The 20,840-nt window shown below is 38.5% G+C and overlaps 1 protein-coding gene across 2 annotated transcripts in view; it reads left to right on the top strand.

Annotated features, from left to right (window-relative positions):
- The first annotated feature begins 1,799 nt into the window (after positions 1 to 1,799).
- Positions 1,800 to 20,840, top strand: part of NXPE3 (neurexophilin and PC-esterase domain family, member 3) — a 45,031-nt gene continuing 25,990 nt past the window's right edge. Inside the window, exons 1-2 of one of the 2 annotated variants that reach the window (XM_008566701.1) lie at positions 1,800 to 1,865; positions 8,739 to 9,030. In XM_008566701.1, coding sequence (XP_008564923.1) covers positions 8,938 to 9,030 — 93 coding nt within the window. In that variant the 5' untranslated portion in view covers positions 1,800 to 1,865; positions 8,739 to 8,937. Of the gene's footprint in view, positions 1,866 to 4,138; positions 4,218 to 8,738; positions 9,031 to 20,840 lie in introns of those variants that run through there. The other variant, XM_008566700.1, reaches the window with a different exon arrangement.

Below are 20,840 nucleotides of genomic sequence, written 5' to 3'. Positions count from 1 at the left end.
GAGTGCTTAGGGGAAGAGTGCTATGGTGTTAATGAGGTCCAAAACCATGACCTAGAAGTCATCATGTCCTCTCTTAAGTATTTGTCACTTGCTAGACAGCCAAACTGTGAAGGATGGGTGGCTGGGGGTCTACCTACTGTGAGCTAAAGCTTAATTAGAGCAGAAGTCTGGCATATGGGACTTCTTTTCGATAGACACAGAGGCATGGAAGCCACCTTTTATGACTACAAAAGGCCCTAGAAACTGTATTTCTTGGAGCAAGAATGAGAATGAAATGGTTACTCCAGAAAAGACTGTCCCTGTGGCAGAACTTCCCCTTATTCCATTCATGGGTCTGGTTACCCATGCATGTAGACCTGCCACATAAGCATCTGAATGAGCACAAAGAGTCCATTGTGGTCAATAAATATAAAGATAATTAATGTCGATTGTAATTTATATTAATTCTTCTTCTTCAACCTAGAGATAATGGTCTGGGGGCAGGACTACTTTTTGGGCCTGCGTTTCGCTCGAATAAATTGGGTAACGCCACTGCGCTCTGATGAGCACTGAGAAACACAGAGCAGCCAGCGACCCCTTTCGTCTTTTTGACCAAGTCCACTAAAGACTCCTCTCAGTTCCTGGATTTCAGGTAACTGCTACCGACGTTTTACCAATTAGAAGAATGTCCAAATAGGATAATCCAGAATTGGGGGTCGAGGCGGGGAGAGTATTCTGGCATTTTTGCCTGGTGACCCACGTCATGTACAGTGAGAGTAAAAGGACCAGGGCTGTTTCAAAGGCGAGTAGAAGTAATCGACCAATTTCAAAGCAAGGAAAGATTCAAGGACCTGCCATCTCCATGTTCGTGCTTGGCAAATTGTATTCTTCGGTACAAAGAAAGATAAACTCCACTCCCGCAGAGGAGAGACAGCTCGTGTGGGGCCATCTCCGGTTGCGGTCAATTTCGCTGAGAAGAGAAAAGGCTTGAGGCGGATGCTCCCAGGTGAGCGCTGATGTCCAAAAATCACGAGGAAGTGGTTCGCGGGAGGGGCCGTCCCTCAGACCAGAGGCCGAGGGCTGCAGGGTTACGTAGCGCCTAGGAGCCCGGCGGGGCCGAGCGCGAGGGGCGCCCACTCCGCGTCCCGGCCTCTGGACTCATCTGGGTGCGCGCGGCTGTCAGTCAACGTCTTTGGCCCGCCCCTGCCGGAGCTCGACCAATCGTAGCCGGGGGTCTGGAGTGAGGAGACGTAGCGGGGTCCGGAAGCCGGGGGCCGGGGCCTGGTGCAGCTGCCAGGGCTGGGGCGTCCGATCCCCGGCGGCAAAGAGCGAACGGCGGGCGGCGCAGCGCGGAGGTGAGTGCGGCGCTGCAAGCTGTGTGCGGACGCCGGGCGGGGGCCCATTGCCCGGCTCCTCACGCGCCCTGGGCTGCGAAGCCCCCCTCCGCTCGCGCAGGCTCGCTAGTCCCCCGCCCGCTGCGGCGGAGGTGCAGCCGCGGGGGTCAGGGCTGGGGGCGCTGGGGCCAGGGAGGGGAGGCTCTGTTCGAAGGCAGGGTGGGAGCCACGGCTGCCGCAGCCTCGGACCCGAGGAGCCGGCGCTGTGGCAGGTCCCTTACCGACTGATAAGGGTCCGAGCTGGGTGCGGGCATCTACATCCTTAGTTTCCTGGACTTGCTGCAACACCGGAACTTGGCGGAGCCCGGACCTCGGAGCCGCAGCTGAGGATCCCTCTCCGCCTGGCACCTCCACTAACCCAGTGCAGGGCACTTGGCGACGCCTCCCCGCCCAGCTTCTGTCTCTTGTCTCATCGCTACTCTGGGCACCAGCTGCCTCTTGGCTGGCGGATTCTGGCCTTACCGAGCTGCCGTTTTGGGACATCAGATTCAGGTCACTTGGGGAAAAACTAGTGTGACTTTACAGGATGTGATGTGTCGCCTGTCTGTGCCTGGTCAAAGGCTACTAGGGTGGTGCTAAGAGGGATTCTCAGGCAGGATTTAGACATTTGTGTGAAATCGTCTTTGTGAAATTTTCCTTGCTTTTCATGTTTTACTCTAAAGGACTGTTGCCATGTACCCTAAAGATAAAGAATCACACTGCTCTGGTGGGCCTCCTCCTCGCTGCAGTTAATTATCCTTTGGAACATCGGAGTGTGTTTGAAGCTGGCGGGGCTCCCAGACCCTGATTATTAATTGTCTGATTCCACGTCGTAGAGGCAGCAGCATGCTATTTCTCCACAGTGTTTGGAATCTGCTTTCCTTTGACTATTTAGTGTCTTCTCTCTGTGTCTTTTATCCTCACAGTCTCTCTTGGGCTGATAAAGTACTGTTATTTGTTATTGAGAAAGGAAACGAAGGAATAGATCACTGAAGTGGGGTTGGCTGTTCCCCTTATCCCGGAATCGGGTTGTCCTGAGGGAACAATGTAGGTTACAATTCAAACATCATTTCAGAAAGGCCGTGCCTTACCAACTGATAAAAATAACACAGCCTGGCGACCCTATACGGTTGGTTCTCTTACTTGCCTGTATATTATAATCATCTGGGGCCTTTTAAAAAAGCTGTTTCTTGGGTCCTATTCCCACAACTTCTGATTTAATTGGTGGGCGGGGCCCAGGCATTAATATTTCTGAAAGCTTCCACAATGACTATTAATGTGCATGCAGGGTTGAGGACTGGAACTATCACCGTGCCCTGTTTTTTTCTTATAGCACTTAGTACTATATGACTGACTTAGCTGCTTTATGATTACTTCTCCACCCGCCAGGTAATCTCCATGAATGCATGGGGTTCTGCTTTGGTAGAAGGGTGAGGGAAGATCTGAGTGAGTCAGCACTTTGGGCATGTAAGGTGGGGGTGCGCGAAGGGGAAACGGAATCTACAGAAGCAGGTCCTGCAGACGACTGTCCTTGCTTCATCTTTGTTCAAGGATTGACCTTATTTGGTTGACCCATCATCTTCATGATCTTGGATGGGTCTCCAGTTCTTTGTGCAGATCCTGCCTTAAGTTTTATGGTCTTATTTAGCGTCCTATGAAATACAGCTGCTCTTTGGAAAGTTCGAAATATAAACATTTAAGCTTAGATATGTTCCATGTAAACCTGTGCTTTTTGTCTTCTATGCAGAGGATCATATATTCTGAATTAAAATTTCAGATACTTGCTCTGACTAGTAGTACAATTATATTTGTGTGGATAGCAACTCAGAGTGTTTAGGGTGGGGACTGTGCCCAAAACTGGATATGTGTGGTTGTGAAATATTTGCCTGAGAACATTAGTTCCTGTCTAATTTTCTTTGTTTAGTACTGAACTAAGGTATTTTATTTGTTTACTGACAATTGTAATTCCAAGTAATGTAAACAGCTACTTTGCAATCTCTTGTGAGATGGCAGTTGGAAGTCGGGTACCTAATGGCAGTCTAGGGTTGTTGCCACAGGCCATAAGGAAGTTAGATTGTCCAGTAAATGTCTTAGACTTAGAAGTAGTCTTAATCAAAATTTGGCAGAAACAGTCCTAACAAATTCTAGGCTCCAACATGCAAGACAGATTATGCATTTTACTTTTTGCTTGTCCTTTGCACATAAAAATAAAGCATAGGTATGTGGTGGTCTGTTACTTCATAAAGATTTGAAAACAAGATCAGTCAAGTTTAGATTCCTTGAATCATAACTTTTAGATCTATATAGATACCTCTTGTTTTTTATAGTGGGAGGATGGATCATTGAACTACACTTATTCTAGTCTTTAAGAAAAATAACATTTGGAGCTTTTATCTTTGGTTTGTATTTTTTTCAGTTACATTGTTATGTTTAAAGTTTTGACCTTTAGCCAAGTTCTGAGAGTGACTTGCTAGGTTCAAGTTAACGTATGTAAATAGCCAGTTACTGTTTATAAGTACGAAAAAGAAATGGTCATATCTCTACTCCTCCCACTATATTGTATGCAAATTTATGTATACCTCTCTGTCTACAAAAGTGTACTCTTAATTTCCAATATGTTTTCCTTTACTACATTTTCAGTATCTTTAACCTTTATTGATATAAATGTGCTTATTTCTGTTGCAATAGGAAGAATGGTATAAAAATGAAAAAACATCAATGTGTATTTTGAATGTGGCAAGAAAAGAATAAGGCCGCTAGTCATGATTGCCCGAGTTCAGGATTTCGTGCTGGAAGGAAAGTTAGATGTAAACTCTAATTTCTTAGTTCCAATAAGCAACTCTTCTTGGGATATTTCCAGAAAAGGTAAGTTAGATTGAATTCTATATTCTTATTTTTTTGGTTCAACTTAGAAACTTTTTTCTAGAGTCATTCCCATCCAGCACTATTGTTCTTACTTGATTCTAAGGCAATCTGACATACTAGGTGATATTTTCCTCCTGTCTTTGCAAATAGCTTTCTTGTTATAATGCCTAGGTTTCATATTTGTAGGTTAATAACAGAAACCTGTTACAGGTTTCTTCTTTCACTTAGAAATCTTTCATTTTAAATTGAATTTTTTTCCCCAAATATGATTTAATGCCTTGTTTCTCCTTATGTCTTATCTTTAATTTTTACTTTTAGAAATCAGCTTTATTCTTTTTATTTGTGATTTTAATTTCCTGGTGAAAAATTTGGGCATGTAGGTAAAGGAGAAAACAGAAACTGCCCAGAGGTGATAACTGTTAACATTTTAGTATAATATATGTCTTTGCAAAGAGAGGTCTTTCTAGTGTGCCTCAGGTAGTATCTACTTAGATGTTCAAATGCGTCTCTCAAATGTCAGTGCTCTACTTGTTTATAGCAGAAAGTCAGGTCTTTTCTTGGCATGGCCCTCTATAATGTTGTCAATAGAAGTGTCTAGCCATGAGAGGCTTCTTGCATTGCTGCCTATAGCCCTGCAGTCCTTTAGCTTTGGAGTCTGGCATCCACACAGTCCACAGACCAAGCCTGCCCATGGTGCAGCTACATACGTGTGGAATATCATCTTTGGTCTTCTCCCTCTCTGGCCATCAAGGAAACCTATGATTTTTATGGCCAATTCTTTGAGAAGGATTTCTGTAGCAGAACATTTGGGGTCCTGATGACACAGTTATCCTCTGTTTCATAGCCTTTCCTTCCCAGAGTCTACGGGCACTTCAGGATGGGTGGATGGCTGGGCATTGGAGAAGGGCGGTGTTGGGGAGCCATTAATGGTTAAGTACAGTCTTTCACAGTGCCTGGCATCCCTGTGGAGGTGGCCAGGAATGGTGGATTTATTCCTCTTTAGGGAGGGAACTACCACTTGTCAAATATGAATATAAACTTTTCAAGGAGAATTTCTGGCACTTAGTATAGTGTGTGGAATAGTCGGTAGGTCTCTATAATTATTTGTTGCATGGATTGTTGAATCAGAGTGTACCATGTAAGGAGCTAAGTATTGTGAGGGAATCAAAAAAGTATGATATATTATCCTTAACTTGTTTTTTTTTTTTCCTGATACATGGTTTCTGGGTTTATTTTTTAATTTATTTCATTTTTAATTGATACATAATAATCATACATGTTTATGGAGGTACCGTGTGACGTTTCAGTACATATACATGATGTGTAATAGTCAAATCAGGGTAATTGGCATATCCATCACCTCAGACCTTTATCATTTTTTAGTGGCGAGAGCTTTCAAAAATGACTTTTTTTGCTATTTTGAAATATATATTACTGTTAACCTTAGTCACCCCTACTATGAATTGAGACACTAGAACTTATTCTTCCAATTCTACTGTAACTTTGTACTCACTGATCAATCCCCCCCCACCCCCCAGCAGTCTCTGGCAACCACAACTCTACTCTTTACTTCTATGAGATCAACATTTTTAGATTCTGCAAATGAGTGAGATCATGCAGTATTTGTCTTTCTGTGCCTGGCTCACTTCACTTAACATAATGATCTCCAGTTCTATCCGTATTGCTGCAAATGACAGGATTTCATTCTTTTTTAAAATGGCTAAATAGTATCCATTGTGTAAATATACCAATTTTCTTTATCCATTCATCTGTTGATGATTCCATATCTTGGCTATTGTAAATAGTGCTGTAATAAACATGGGCATGCAGATATCTCTCTGACATACTGATTTTGTTTCCTTTAGATATATTTCTAGTAGTGGAATTCTGGGTCATATGATAGTTCTATTTTTAATTTTTTGAGGAACCTCTATACTGTTTTCTATAGAGGCTGTACTAATTTACATTCCCACCAACAGTGTATAAGAATTCCCCTTTCTCCACATCCTTGCCAGCATTTGTTGTATTTGTCTTTTTTTTTTTTTTTTTTTTTAAAGATGACCGGTAAGGGGATCTTAACCCTTGACTTGGTGTTGTCAGCACCACGCTCACCCAATGAGCTAACCGGCCATCCCTATATAGGGATCTGAACCCGTGGCCTTGGTTTTGTCAGCACCACACTCTCCCGAGTGAGCCATGGGCCAGCCCTTGTTATTTTTTTGTCTTTTTGATAATAGCCATTCTAACTGGGGTGAGATGACAACTCACTGTGGTTTTGATCTGCATTTCCTTGATGATTAGTGATGTTGAGCATTTTTTCATATACCTATTGGCCTTTTGTATGTCAGCTTTTGAAAAATGTCTACTCAGATCTTTTGCCCATTTTTTAATCATATTATTTGTTTTTTTGCTATTGAGTTGTTTGAGTTCTTTATATGCTGGATATTAACCCCTTGTCAGATGTGTAGTTTGCAAATATTTTCTCCTGTTCTATAGGTTGTCTCTTCACTCTGGTGATTGTTTCCTTTGCTGTGCAGAAGCTTTTTAGTTGATGTAGTCTCATTTGTCTATTTTTGCTCTAACTGCTTGTGCTTTTGAGGTCTTATTTAAAAGATCCTTGCCCACACCAGTGTCATGAAGTGTTTCCCTTATGTTTTTTTCTACTAGTTTCATAGTTTTGGATCTTACATTTAAGTCTGACCCATTTTGAGTTGATTTTTATACATAGTGAGAGATAGAGGTCTAATTTCATTCCTCTACATTTTTTTTTTATATAGTCATGATTGGTATAATCTAGTTGGAGACAAGAAATACGTACAAATAGAAATCAGGTAAAAAGTGAAAATAACAATTGCTATGGGAATTCTGAGGATGGAGAGCATGATGGCATAGCCCAATTTCTTGTCTGCTTTGTGGCTGGGCTGGGATAGGGTTGGCATGGCTATTGTTGTGTGGAAATGGTTCAGAGAGGTGGAGTGGAGGAATGAAAGAATGGGGGGTGCGAGGTTCAACTCAAAGGAGAGGGGAGTGTTGATGCAGCTGAGCTTTTCTGAGATACTCTGCACCTTGATTATGAACCCTTTCCACTTTACCTCTATACGCTGCCCTCCAGGAAAGTGTATTAGTCTGTCTGTGTTGCTATAACAGAAATACCTGGGTAATTTATAAAGAACTGGGTAATTTATAAAGAACAGAGGTTTACTTGGCTTATGATTCTGGGACAGCTGCATCTGGCACAGGCTTCAGGCTGCTTCTACTCATGGCGGAAAGCGGCAGGCAGCTGGCACAAGCAGATCACATGGCTAGAGGAAGCAAGAGAGAGAGAGAGGAGGTGCCAGGGTCCTTTAAACAACCAGCTCTTGCGGAAACTAATAGAGCGAGAACTCACTCATTACTCCCCCCACCTAGGGAGAGCACTGATCCATTCATGAGGGATCCACCCCCATGACTCAAACAGCTTCCAGCACTGCCACATTGGGGATCAGATTTCCATGAGTTTTGGTGGGGACAACACATTCAAACTCCAGCAGAAGGCTTCCCTGGTAACAAAATACTAGGACCTTCTGTGTTTACCTATATTAAATAATAACTGGGGAGAGCATTTTAATTCGTTACGTGGGAGAACAGTTAGGAATGGCCAACTCTGAAATCCTCTGCCTGTAGCAGGTGTGATGAAGGATTTGGGGATCCTGTTATCCACTCCTGAAGCTTAACTTTCCTCCTCTATATCTTCAGAGCAGGTGTCTTTCCTCCTGTGCCTTGTTACTCAGCTAAGAGAACACCAGGACCACATATATGGTGGGGGCGCTTGAAGCACAAAGGGTATTTCCTGTGTCCTCCATATAGAGGGGTAGCACTCCTTGTTTTCCAGAGAATGTCAGGACGGTTTGCATGATAACCCAGAGCTCTTCGCAAAAACACAAGGTTTATAACACCAAGGTTAAGGGTTTGGATCCCTATGCTGGCTAGCCACCAGAAAAACAAAACCAAACCCACAACATTTTCTCTTAATGCTCTTTAAATAATTAATATTGTAATGTTATATAACTTAATCCATAAGGGAAGGAAGCGATTTTATTTGTTTAGATCTCTGTAGAAATTTAACTGTTATTTTTATTTTGCAGTTTCTGAGTTCGAAGATATTCTTCTTTGCTCTCTTAAAAGTTAAAACCTAAATAGGTAATAGGGCAAATATTATTATTATTATTTTTGGTGGCTGGGCTGGTATGGGGATTTGAACCCTTGACCTTGGTGTTATCAACATTGTGCTATAACCAACTGAGCTAGCCAGACAGCCGAGGGCAAATATTATTGTATTTACATAGAAGCCTGGGGTTGGGAAAGGAAACTTTGAGGAGATTGTCTGGAAATGGACTATATAGTACTGAGCTCTGGCTCTTTCCTTTTTCCTCCTGTCTTTTGGCTTTAGGTAAGGTTAAGGAAGAGGAAATGTGGTGTTTTTCCTCTCGCCCCACCCATCTATTGCAATTGATGATGTTCTCTTATTTCCCACTTTTGAAGGAGTTCTTTGAAGAAAAATGTGATTCTTGAATCAACTGCAGACTATTCTGTACATAAAGAACTCTTAAGGCTACAACTAGCAGGATAGAAGCAAATTAAACTGAAAGTTCATCTGCAGCTCAGAAAAACAAAGACATGGAGTTTTGAGGAGTGAAGGTAGCATGGTGTTGGCCATGGGTGATCAAGACACAGCCAGACAATGTGGACCAGTTTCTTCAAACTACGGCTTTTCTGCTGTCTGCTTGCAGTGTTGATGGTGGTGGTGCTGGTCATCAATGTTACTCAGGTAGAGGTGAGTACCCAGTATACGCCTTCATAAGTAGGGGAGCCAAATCTGGGGATTCAGAGCTGAATAGTCTGTGGACATGTTGGTTATCAGGAAGCTTATCCTGGTTACAGTTCTAGTTTCATTTATTCAATAAGTATTTGAGTGCCTACAGTTGTCATGTACTGTGCTGGTCACCGAGAGTACGTTGGTGAAGAAGACAGACATGATTTCTTTACTTCTGGACCTTACATTCTAAGTGTGCATGTGAGAAAATAATAATAACTAAATATCATAATCACATAAATAATAATAATGATAAAGACTGTGAAAAGTGCTGTAAAGAAAGGAAAGGTAACTACTCTCAGGTAGCTTTAGAGTAATGAAGGAAAAGCCTCTTCAGGGAGAAGACCTTTTAGCTGACACTTGGCAAAAAGCTGAAGGACTATTTCAAGGGAGGAAGCTGATGTGCATCTTTTGAAGACTACCTGTGGCACTCAAGGGCAGGTACTGTGTCTTTCTGAACCCCTTACAAGTGCCTGGCACTAAGAAGGTATTCCCCACCTACCCTGCCCGCTCCCCTCCCCTTCCTGTATGAACTCAACAGATATACAGGAACTCCCCTTCCTGTATATCTCCAACATTTATGGAGTAGTTCCATGTAAAAGGGTGTGTCCTTTTTATTTTGTTGGCTTGTGGTACTTCTCAGGTTACAAGTCCAACTTAATTATGGGATTTCTTTGCTTATTGGGTTTTATTAGCACAAGATGTTCTAAAAGCTAAACCATAGGCTTTTTTATTTCTCTTGCTGGAACTCACTTTGTGGTTTTTAGCAGAACACCTAATCTCACTACAAAATGGGCACACTAGGGTCCTATATATTTTTTTCTGTGAGCTGGTAGTAAAATTCATTAGGTACTTTGAAGAACGTGAAGTGATTCTGTTAAAAATTTCCTATGTATTAGAAATGGTTTTAAAGCATAAAGATTAGGTATTTCTTCTACCTATTCTTTGCTTAAACTGTTCTTACATGTTTTGCTGGACTAGGCAGTGCCAAATCCTTCCTGACAGTGTCTTCTATCTAGAAGCTGTTATGACGTGTGTAGGTATTATAGAAACTCCTCTCTTTTTAAGGTTTTTCTTTTGTGGTAAAATATAACATAGAATTTACCATTTCAACCATTTTTAAATGTACAGGTTAGTAGCATTAAGTACATTAATATTGTTGAGCAATCATCACCACCATTTATCTCCAGAACTTTTTCATCTTCCCAATCTGAAACTCTGTACCCATTAAACAATAATTACTCATTACTCCCTTCCCCCAGCCCCTGGCACCCACTATTCTACTCTCTGTCTCCATGAATTTGATGACTAAGTACTTCACATGAGTGGAATCATGTGGTATTTGCCTTTTTGTGACTGGCTTATGTCTGTTAGCATAACATCCTCAAGGTTCATCATGTTGTAGCATGTATCAGAATTTCCTTACTTTTTTTTTTTTTCCTTTTTGTCTTTTTTCGTGACCGGCAACGGATCGCAACCCTCAGTGTTGCACCCGTACCGGACCGGGACTGGCAACGGGATCGCAACCCTCGGTGTTGCGCCCGTACCTCGCTCAGCCAGTGAGCGGCCGGTCTGTATGTGGGATCCGAACCCTCGGCGGGAGCGCCGCCGCACTCCCAAGCGGCGCACTGTAGCAGTGCGCCACCGGGTCGGCCCCAGAATTTCCTTACTTTTTTAAGCCTGAGTAATATTCCACTGTCTATACATACACAGACAGAGGAATACCACTCAGCCTTAAAAAGGAAGGAAATTCTGGTACATGCTACAACATATGCATATATGCCACATTTTGTTTATCCATTCATCTGTTGATGGACATTTGAGTTTTGTCCACCTTTTGGCTATTGTGAGTAATGCTGCTATGAAGACAGGTGCACAAATATTTCTTTGAGACTCTGCTTCAGTTCTTTTGGATATGTACCCACAAGTCAAATCGCTGGATCATATGGTAATTCGGATTTTCTGAGGAACTGCTGTACTGTTTTCCATAGCAGCTGCATCATTTTTCATTCTTACCGACAGTGCACCAGGGTTCCAGTTCTTTTGCATCCCTCCCAATACTTATTTTCTATTTTTTTGAAAGTAGCCTTCCTAATGGATGTGAGGTAGTATTTCATTATAGTTTTGACTTGCATTTCCCTAATGATTAGTGATGTTGAGCATCTTTTCATATGCTCACTGGCCATTTTATGTCTTTTACAGACAATGTCTGTTCAAGTCCTGTGCCCATTTTTTAATGGGATTGTTTTTTGTTGTTGTTGTTGTTGAGTTGTAGAAGTTTTTTTGTATATTCTAGATATTAATTCCTTATTAGATATATGATTTGAAGATATTTTCTCCCATTCCAAAGGTTGCCTTTTCACTCTGTTGATTGTGTCTTTTGATACACAAAAATTTTACTTTTGATGTACTCCAATTTCTCTACGTTTACTTTTGTTTCCCTGTGCATTTGATGTCATATTCGAGAAATCATTATTAACCCCAATCTTGTGAGGCTTTCCGCCTATGTTTTCTTTTGAGTTTTATAGTTTTAGCTCTTACATTTAGGTCTTTGATCACCTTACTATCCTTCTGTTTTTTAATTGTGGTAAAAACATATAATGTAAAATTTACCATCTTTACCATTTTTAAGTGTACAGTTTAGTAATATTAAGTATATTTACACTGTTGTGAATTAGATCTCCAGAACCCCTTAGTATCCTGTTAATATCTGTAGAATCTGTGGTGTTGTCATTCTCTCATTTCTGATATTGTGTCTTCTCTCTTTACCCTGATCCGTCTGGCAAGAGGATTGTTAGTTTTATTGATCTTCTTGAAGAACCAGCTTTTCATTTCATTGCTTTTCTTTATTATTTTTCTGTTTTTTATTTGGTTGCTTTCTACTCTGATTTTTAAAATTTCTTCTTCTATTTACTTTGGTTTTAATTATCTCTTCTTTTTTTTAGTTTCTTAAGGTGGTAGCTGTGGTCATTGATTTGAGATTTTTTTCTAGTGAGTATTTAGAGCTGTAAATTTCCTTGTACATACTGCTGTAGTGGCATACCACAAGTTTTGACGTGGTTTGTTTTTGTTTTCATTAAGTTCAAAATACATTCTAATTTCTCCTTGGCTTTTTTTCATTGACCCATGTGCTATTTAGAAGTGTTACTTAATTTTCAAATATTTGGGTGTTTTTCAGATACTTTTCTGTTACTGATTTCTAATTTAATTCCCCTGAATACATACTTTGTATGACTTGAATTCTTTTTAAAATTATTGAGATTTGTTTTTATGGCCCAGAATATAGTCTGTGTTGGTACATATTCTATGTGTACTGGAAAAGAATGTGTATTCTGCTGCTAGTGGGTAGAGTATTCTATAAATGTCAGTTAGGTCAACATGGTTCCTAGTGTTGGTCAAGTCTTTTGTATTTTTACTATTTTCTGTTTACATGCTCTGTCAATTATTGAAGGAAGGGTATTGAAATCTTTTACGTAATCATGGATTTGTCTGTTTCATTTTGCAATTCTGTCAGTTTTTGCTTCATGTATTTTGAAGTTCTATGATTACATATATAAGTGTTTAAAATTGTTGTGTCCTCTTGATTAATTTAGAGCCTTATTTTCATGAAATGGTCCTCCTCATTCCTGGTAATGTCCTTTCCTCTGAGATGTATATTACATAACCACTCCAGCTTTCTTTTGTTTAGTGTTAGCAGGTATATCTTTTTTCATTTTTTTATTATTAGTTTTTAAACCTTTTTGTGTTTTTATATTTAAAGCAGGTTTCTTGTAGCCCATATTTAGTTGGGTCTTGTTTGTTTTTTTTCAACCCAATCTGACATCTCTGCTTCCCGCCCCCCACACAGCTGGCCGGTACAGAAATCGAACACTTTTCTACCTTTTAGTTGGGGTGTTGAGACAATTTACGTTTAATATACTTATCAAAAGGATGTGATTACATCTACCATTTTGCTGTTTGTTTTATATTTGTCCCACCTCTTCTTTATTCCTTTCTTCCTTTTTTTTTTCTGCCTTCTTTTGTATTAGTTGAGAAGTTTTTTGAATCAATTTTATCTTTTTTTGTGGGCTTATTAGCGATAACTCTCTGTTACTTTAGTGGTTAGGCTTTATGGTATACATGCTTTAACTTACCACAGTATACCTTCAAATGATAGGCCACATCATTTACTGTAAGTAACTTGCTATAGTATACTTTTTATTTCTCCCTGTCTGGCCTTTGTGCTATTATCATCATGTATTTTACTCTTCATATGTTATATAACCCTCATTATATTGTTTTTTTAATTTTTGTCTAACTGTTAATGTTTAAGGAAGTTTAAATAATAAAAATATCTTTTTATTTTTTTATTTTTTTGGTAGCTGGCCAGTAAAGAGATCCAAACCCTTGACCTGGTATTACCAGCACCTCACTCTAACTAAATAAAAATATTTTATATTTACCATGGGGTTACCATTTCCTGTACTCTTCACTTTTGTTTGTGGATCCATATATTCACCTGGTAGTATTTTCCTTCTTCCTGGACTTCCTTTAACATTTCTTGTGGTGCAGGTTCATTGGTGATGAATGCTTTCTTCTTTTGTATGTCTGAAAAAGTCTTTAGGTAGCCTTTTGTTTTATTTTTTTTTAATATTTAGTAGACTTTATTCAAATTACTTTACTTATTTGTGGGGTACAGTGTATTGTTTCAATACATGCATATACTGTACAATGATTCACTTAGGGTTGATAGCATAGTTTTGTATCCGTTAGACTTTATTTTTTAGAGTAGTCTTAGGTTTACAGAAAAGTTACACAGAAAGTGCAGAGTTCTCACATTGCACCCTCTTCCCCACTCCATTTCCCCTATTATCAACATCTTGCATTCGTGTGGTGCATTTGTTTCAATTGATGAACCAATATTGATATATTATTAACTAATGTCATGTCCATAGTTTACGTTAGGTTACGCTCCTTGTGTTGTACACTTCTGTGGATTTTTGACAAATGTATGTCATGTGTCCACCGTTAAGAGTATCATAGAGAACAGGTTTACTGACCTAAACATGCCCTGTACTTCATATATTCAACCTTCCCTCCCTCCCCCTGAACACTGGACAGCCACTGGGCTTTTTAATGTCTCGCTAGTTTTGCCTTTTCCGGGATGTCACATAGTCGGACTCATGCAACGTGTAGTCTTTCAGACATTCTGTAAGGCTGTTCTTCTTCTGCCTTCTTGCTTACATTGTTTCTGATGAGAAAATTTAATGAGATTTTATTTGATGAGATGAGATGATGTTTACCTTTGTTTCTCTTTATATAATGTCTCTTTTTTTTCTAGTTGCTTTAAGGTTTTCTTTTTCTCACTGGTTTTGAGCAATTTAATTTTGATATACCTTGATGTAGTTTTAATGTTTCTATTCCTTGGAATTCATTGAAGTTTATGGATTTGTGTGTTTGCAGTTTTCATCAAATTTGGTAAATATTTGGCTATTACTTCTGTTTTTATCAAAGAGTGAAGTAAATCTTTATTTTCTTGTTTCACAAATAAAGGTAGCTGAATTGTTTGCTTTTTGGTGATTAGCCAAAGGGGCCAAATCCCATATCCTCATCTGCCTCCTCCAACTCTTCCTTTGCATTAATTTTGTACAGGGCTGTGGCAGCAGCAGGAGCAGCAGTGGTGTTGGTGGCCACAGGGGCAGCAGCCACAAACGCAGATGGAACAGCTAAAAAGACCTACCTTTCAGCAGGGTGGGATGGTGTAATTACTCTCCCCAGGCAAAGCCAGGATCCACTTATACCCACTGATGATGGAATGGGGAAACTGATACAGCAGTTGGGTAACCAATCTGTAGACACACACCAGCAACATTGCGTCACCCTCCAGGAAGTGAGAATGCAGAGTTTCCTCTGTTATGTCAAGCACTTTGGGGTTGCAGAAACTGCTGTTGTCATACACGTGTTGGGCCATCATACTGAAGGAGAAGGAGATGTTCAGCAATGTGGCTTTGCTGACTCCAGTCTTAATTAGCTGTATCGCTCAGAATTTTGATGGTGCCCCTAGTTATTTAGTGGTGTTGCCTAAAGACTGGAAGAAGGAGGTTGTTTGTGTCACTCATATGTTCAATTCCTAACTCCTTAATTTGATGGCATATGGAGGATTTTGAAGTGGTTTGGCGTAGGTGGGGAGCCCAAAGCCTTGCTCAAGTTGTTTGCAAGGAACAAGGAAATACTGTTGCTATTGAGGAGAGAAATTTTTGGTTTTACTTGTTATTTTTTCCCGCTGTAGTTTAACTCATTGTATAATGTAAAATGCAGTTTTCTGAATTAGGAATATAACTATTTTTACCTTTCCATTTGTCCATCTGTCCTATTTACTGAAAAGATAACGTGTGAAAAGTTTAGAAAACTTCAAAGAATAGAGAATGGTAATAAGTACATAGTTTGATTCCCTCCCTGTTCTTCACTCTCAGTAAATGTAAGTGCTTGGATGTAACTGCCTGTTTTTAATTATTTGGGTAGTTAGCACCAATTATGCATTACATACTTATATCTCAGTTTGTCAACTTTATATGGTATCTGTCCATGTGAGGCAATATAGCATGGGTGGTTAAGTACACAGACCCGAAGTCAGACAGCCTGGGTCGTAATCCCAGTTCTGCTGCTTCTAACCTACATGGCGTTAGACAAATTATTAAGCCATTGTTGCCCGCAGTTTCCTTTCTGCCCTCAGAACCTAATAATAGGACTTATCTCATGGGATAATTTGAACATTGAATTAAGATTCATGTAAAGTCTTTACAAGAATGTCTGGCACATTAGTGCTCAATAAATGTTGGCTGTTTCTTTTACTTCTGTTAAGATAATGAAAGGTGAGACCTTCTGCTTACTCATATTTTGTCAGTTTCCTTCCAAAATTTGGAAATTAATTTTATTTCTGTTATCTTTATAACATTAAATAATGTATTTAGAGTTTTTCTTTCCCCAACAGCATTAGATAGTACAGGTTGAGCATCCCTAATCTGAAAATTCAAAATGCTCCAAAATCTGAAACATCTTGAGTGCAGACATGATGCTCAAAAGAAATGCTCATTGGAGCATTTCAGATTTCAGATTTTCAGATTAGGGATGCTCAACTGGTTAAGTATCCTACAAATATCACAAATTCCCCCAGAAATCTGAAATTCGAAACACTTCTGGTCCCAAGCATTTTGTATAAGGGATACTGAGTCTGTATATCTTAACTCCCTACAGTGAAGAAGAAAGCACTCCTTCATTATTTTGCATTTGACTTCCATTAGCTATAATATTACTTTTGCATCATCAGGTTTTATAGTCTTTAGATTTATTGCTATAACTATTATTAAGGCTAATGGGCATTCTTTATGGATTGATTCTTATACCTAAATGAACATCATGTACACTATTATGATTATGTAAATTTTTTTCATTATAGAACATGATCCTGTAAAACCAAACCTGTATCTCTTGAAGGGGAATGTCCCAAGCATCAAAGTCAAATGGATTTTTTTTTATATACACTACATCAGTTGCTTAATCATGCTACATTTTAATTTGGTTTGGATTTTAACCATGACTTTCTTATACCTCTTCTTGTTTTTCCTGGAGTGCTAACTGCCTTTCTTTTTCTGATGTGAGAAGTAGTATCTGCCTTGTAGCATGTTATTAGGATCTTCCTTTATATGATTTGTTGAATTGAATCTGCCTCTTCTTGAAGGCGTCTTTTCCCTTAGAGTCCTCTATCTTCCTATTTTTTTTTTCCTTTTTGTCTTTTTTTACTGACTGGTAACGGGATCGCAACCCATGGTGTCGCGCCCGCACTGGGGACCGGCAATGGGATCGCAACCCTCTGTGTTGCGCCTGCACCGCGCTCAGCCAGTGAGCGGGAACCGGTCTCCACATGGGATCCAAACCCTCGGCGGGAGCACCGCCGCGCTCCCAAGCGGCGCACTCTACAGTGCGCCACCGGGCCGTCCCCTCTATCTTCCTATTTTAATGTGCACTGATCACTGTCTGGACCTGTTGCCCTTCTTTTAATTCTGAGTTTGCTTTTCATTGTATTCCTGGGTTAGTTTCACTGTTACTCATGTCTTTTACTTTCTTCAATTTTTCTTTTGCTGGATTGAATCTTCAAGTAGTTTTTTTCTGAAACGGCATATAGGAAGTAATCTTACGTATCTGAAACTGTCTTTATTTTGCCCTCATGTAGGATTTGTATTTGGGTTTTATAACCCAAATCTATGTAGTATTCAACATTGCTTTCCCTCAGGACCTTGACAACTTTGCTCCATTGTCTTCTAGTGTCCACTGTTGCAAAAAGCAAGTCTAATGCTAATCTATGCATTATTTTTTAATTGGTAACTTTATTTTCCTTTCTAGAAGCTTTTAAGATCTCTTTACCTTTGAAATTCTATAAGCTCTAGAAAGGAGGGCTTTTAAAAAAAAATTCCATTGTTAAAAAGGCAGATCTGCTCATTAATAGAAAAAGAGCTTAAGTATCTGAATTTTAGAAGCAGAAGATAAAATTTTGAGGTACAAAATTTTAGAAAGCCATTATGTTGTATAGCATATAGAAAAAATGTCACAAGATGAGGGTACTTTGAAAAGTTTGTGGAAAGATACATATTTCAATTTGATTTTTCCATGGACTTTTTGAAGTACCCTTGTATAAATACAAATATTAAAGTCCAAAATAAAAAAGACTTGAGTATTTTTTAAGCAGAAAGGCCAAAGTGAAGATTAAGGATCTGTTCTAGGAGGGTGTAGATTGTGCTCATTAGGAAGCACTGGAGTTCTGTTAAGGTGCTTTCTTGCATACCTGAGATAAATCTCACTTGGTTGTAGCGTATAATTCATTTTTTATATTGTTGGATTTGATTTGCTAATATATTTTTAAGGATTTTTACATCAATGTTCATGAGAGATGTTGGTCTTTAATTTTTTTGTAATGTCTCTTTCTGGTTTTGATATTAGGGTAATGCTGGCATCATAGAATGAGTTAGAAAGTATTTCCTCTGCTTTTATCTTCTGGAAGAGATTGTAGAGAATTGGTATAAATTCTTCTTTAAATGTTTGGTAGAATTCACCAGTGAACCCATCTGGGCCTGGTGCTTTCTGTTTTGAAAGGGTACTAATTACTGATCCAATATCTTCAATAGATAAAGACCTATTCAGATTGTCTGTTTCTTCTTGTGTGAATTTTCGTAGATGTGTTTTTCAAGGAAGTGGTCCATTTCATCCAGGTTATCAAATAATATCTCTTCATTATTCTTTTAATGATCGTGGGATCTGTAGTGATGGCCCCTGTTTCATTTCTGTATTAGTAATTTGTGTTTTCTCTCTTTTTCTTAGCCTGGCTGCAGGCTTATCAATTTTATCAATCTTCTCAAAGAACTAGCTTTTGGTTTCATTATTTTTCTCTATTGATTTCCTGTTTTCAACTTTATTGATTTCTGCTATGGTTTTTATTATTTCTTTTTTTTTTTCCCCTGCTTATTTTGGATTTAATTTGCTCTTCTTTTTCTAGTTTCCTAAGGTGAAAGCTTAGATTGTTGATTTTATATCTTTTTTCTTTTCTAATATATGCATTTAATACTATAAATTTCTCCTTTACTCACATTTTTACTGCATCCCACAACATTTCATAAATTATATTTTCATTTTCACCTAGTTCAAAATAGTTTTACCTTTCTCTTGAGATTTCATATTTGATCCATGTATATGTTATTTTGGGATTTTTCCAGCTGTCTTTCTGTTATTGATTTCTGGTTTAATTCCATTATGGTCTGAGAGCAGACATTGTATGATTTCTATTTTTAAAAATTTGTTAAGGTGCATTTTATGGCCCAGTATGTGACCTGTTTTGGTGAATGTTCCATGTGAGCTTGATTAAGTAGTTTGTAGATGTCAATTATATCCAGTTTATTGATGGTGCTGTTGAGTTCAACCATGTCCTTGGTTGAACTCAACCATTATGCATGGTTTTCTATCTGCTAGATCTATTTATTTCTGATGGAGTGGTGTTGAAGTCTTCAACTATAATGTAGATTTATCTCTATTTCTCTATTAGTTTTGCCTCATATATATACTTTTTTTTTCTTTTTGGTGGCTGGTCAGTAGAGGGATCTGAACCCTTGACTTTGGTATTACAACACCATGCTCTAACCAACTGGGCTAACTGGCCAGCCACATCTCTTTACTTTTAATCTATTTGTCTTTATTTTGAAATTGGGTTTCCTGTAAACAACATATTGTTGGATCTTGTTATTTGATCCATTCTGACAATCTCTGTCTCTTAATTGCTATATTGAAATCATTGATGTTTAAAGTGATTATTCATATAGTTGGATTAATGTCTAACATATTTATTACCATTTTTTATTTGTTGCCTTTATTCTTTGTTCCTGTTTTTGTCTTCCATTCTTTTTCTGCCTTTTGTAGTTTTAGTTGAACACTTGATATGATTTTATTCTCTTTCCTTTCTTAGCATATCAGTTATATTTCTTAAAATTATTTTAGCTCCAGAGTTTGAAATATACATTTACAACTAATACAAGTCTACTTTCAAATAATACTATACTGCTTCAGTGGTAGTTCAAGGACCTTATAATAACAGAATATTTCTAATTTCTCCCTCCTATGACTTGTGTTATTGCTATCATCCATTTCACTTATATGTAATCATACATAAGCATATATATTTTCATAAGCATACATAATCAAATACAGTGTTGCTATTATTATTTTGAACAAACTTTTATCTGTTAGATCAATTAAGAATAAGAAAAATAAAACTTTTTATTTTACCTTCATTTGTTTCCTCTCTGATATTCTTCCTTTCTTTATGTAGATACGAGTTTCTGATCTATATCATTTTCCTTCTCCCTGGAGAACTTCTAACATTTCTTGCAAGGCAGGTCTACTGGCAACAACTTCCCTCAATTTTTGTTTATCTGCAAAAGTCTTTATTTCTCCTTCACTTTTGACGGATAATTTCACAGGTTAAATAATTCTAGGTTGGTATTTTTTTGTCCCCCCCCCCAACACTTTAAATATTTCACTTCATTCTCTTCTTGCTTATGATTTTTGAGAAGTCTGGGTGTAATTCTTATCTTTGCTTCTCTATAGGTAAGGTTTTATTTTTTCTCTTTGGCTTCTTTCAAGATTTTTTCATTATCTTTGATTTTCTGCAGTTTGAATATGGTTAGGTGTAGGTTTTTGGGCATTTATCTTGTTTGTTGTTCCCTGGGCTTTCTGGATCTGTGGTTTGATGTCTGACATTAATTTGGGGAATTCTCAATTATTGATTCAAATATTTCTTCTGTTCCTGTTTTATTGTCCTAGTGTTCTCATTATGCATGTGTTGCATCTTTTGTAATTATCTCACAGCTCTGGAATATACTGTTTCAGTCTTTTTTCTCTTTGCTTTTCAGTTTTGGAAATTTCTGTTGACATAACCTCAAACCCAGAGACTCTTTCCTACTGTATCTAGTCTACTAATGAGCCCATCAAAAGCACTCTTTATTTTTCCTTCAGATTTATTGTTCTTTAGCATTTAAAAATTTTTTTTCTTAGAATTTCCATCTCTATATTTACAATGCCCATCTGTTCTTGCATGTTGTCTACTTTTTCCGTTAGAGCCCTTAGCATATTAATCATAGTCATTTTATTTATTTTGTAGTCAGCTATTGTTTGTATAGTCTTATGATTTTATGTTGATATTTGTGGTCATAAAATTGACCATTTGTGCTATAGATTTTAGTAAATTAACA

The sequence above is a fragment of the Galeopterus variegatus genome, unplaced genomic scaffold, assembly GCF_000696425.1.
Source record: "Galeopterus variegatus unplaced genomic scaffold, G_variegatus-3.0.2 Scaffold265, whole genome shotgun sequence".
NCBI lineage: Eukaryota > Metazoa > Chordata > Mammalia > Dermoptera > Cynocephalidae > Galeopterus > Galeopterus variegatus.
Note: the sequence above shows the minus strand (reverse complement) of the source record. Positions and strands in the feature narration are given on the sequence as shown.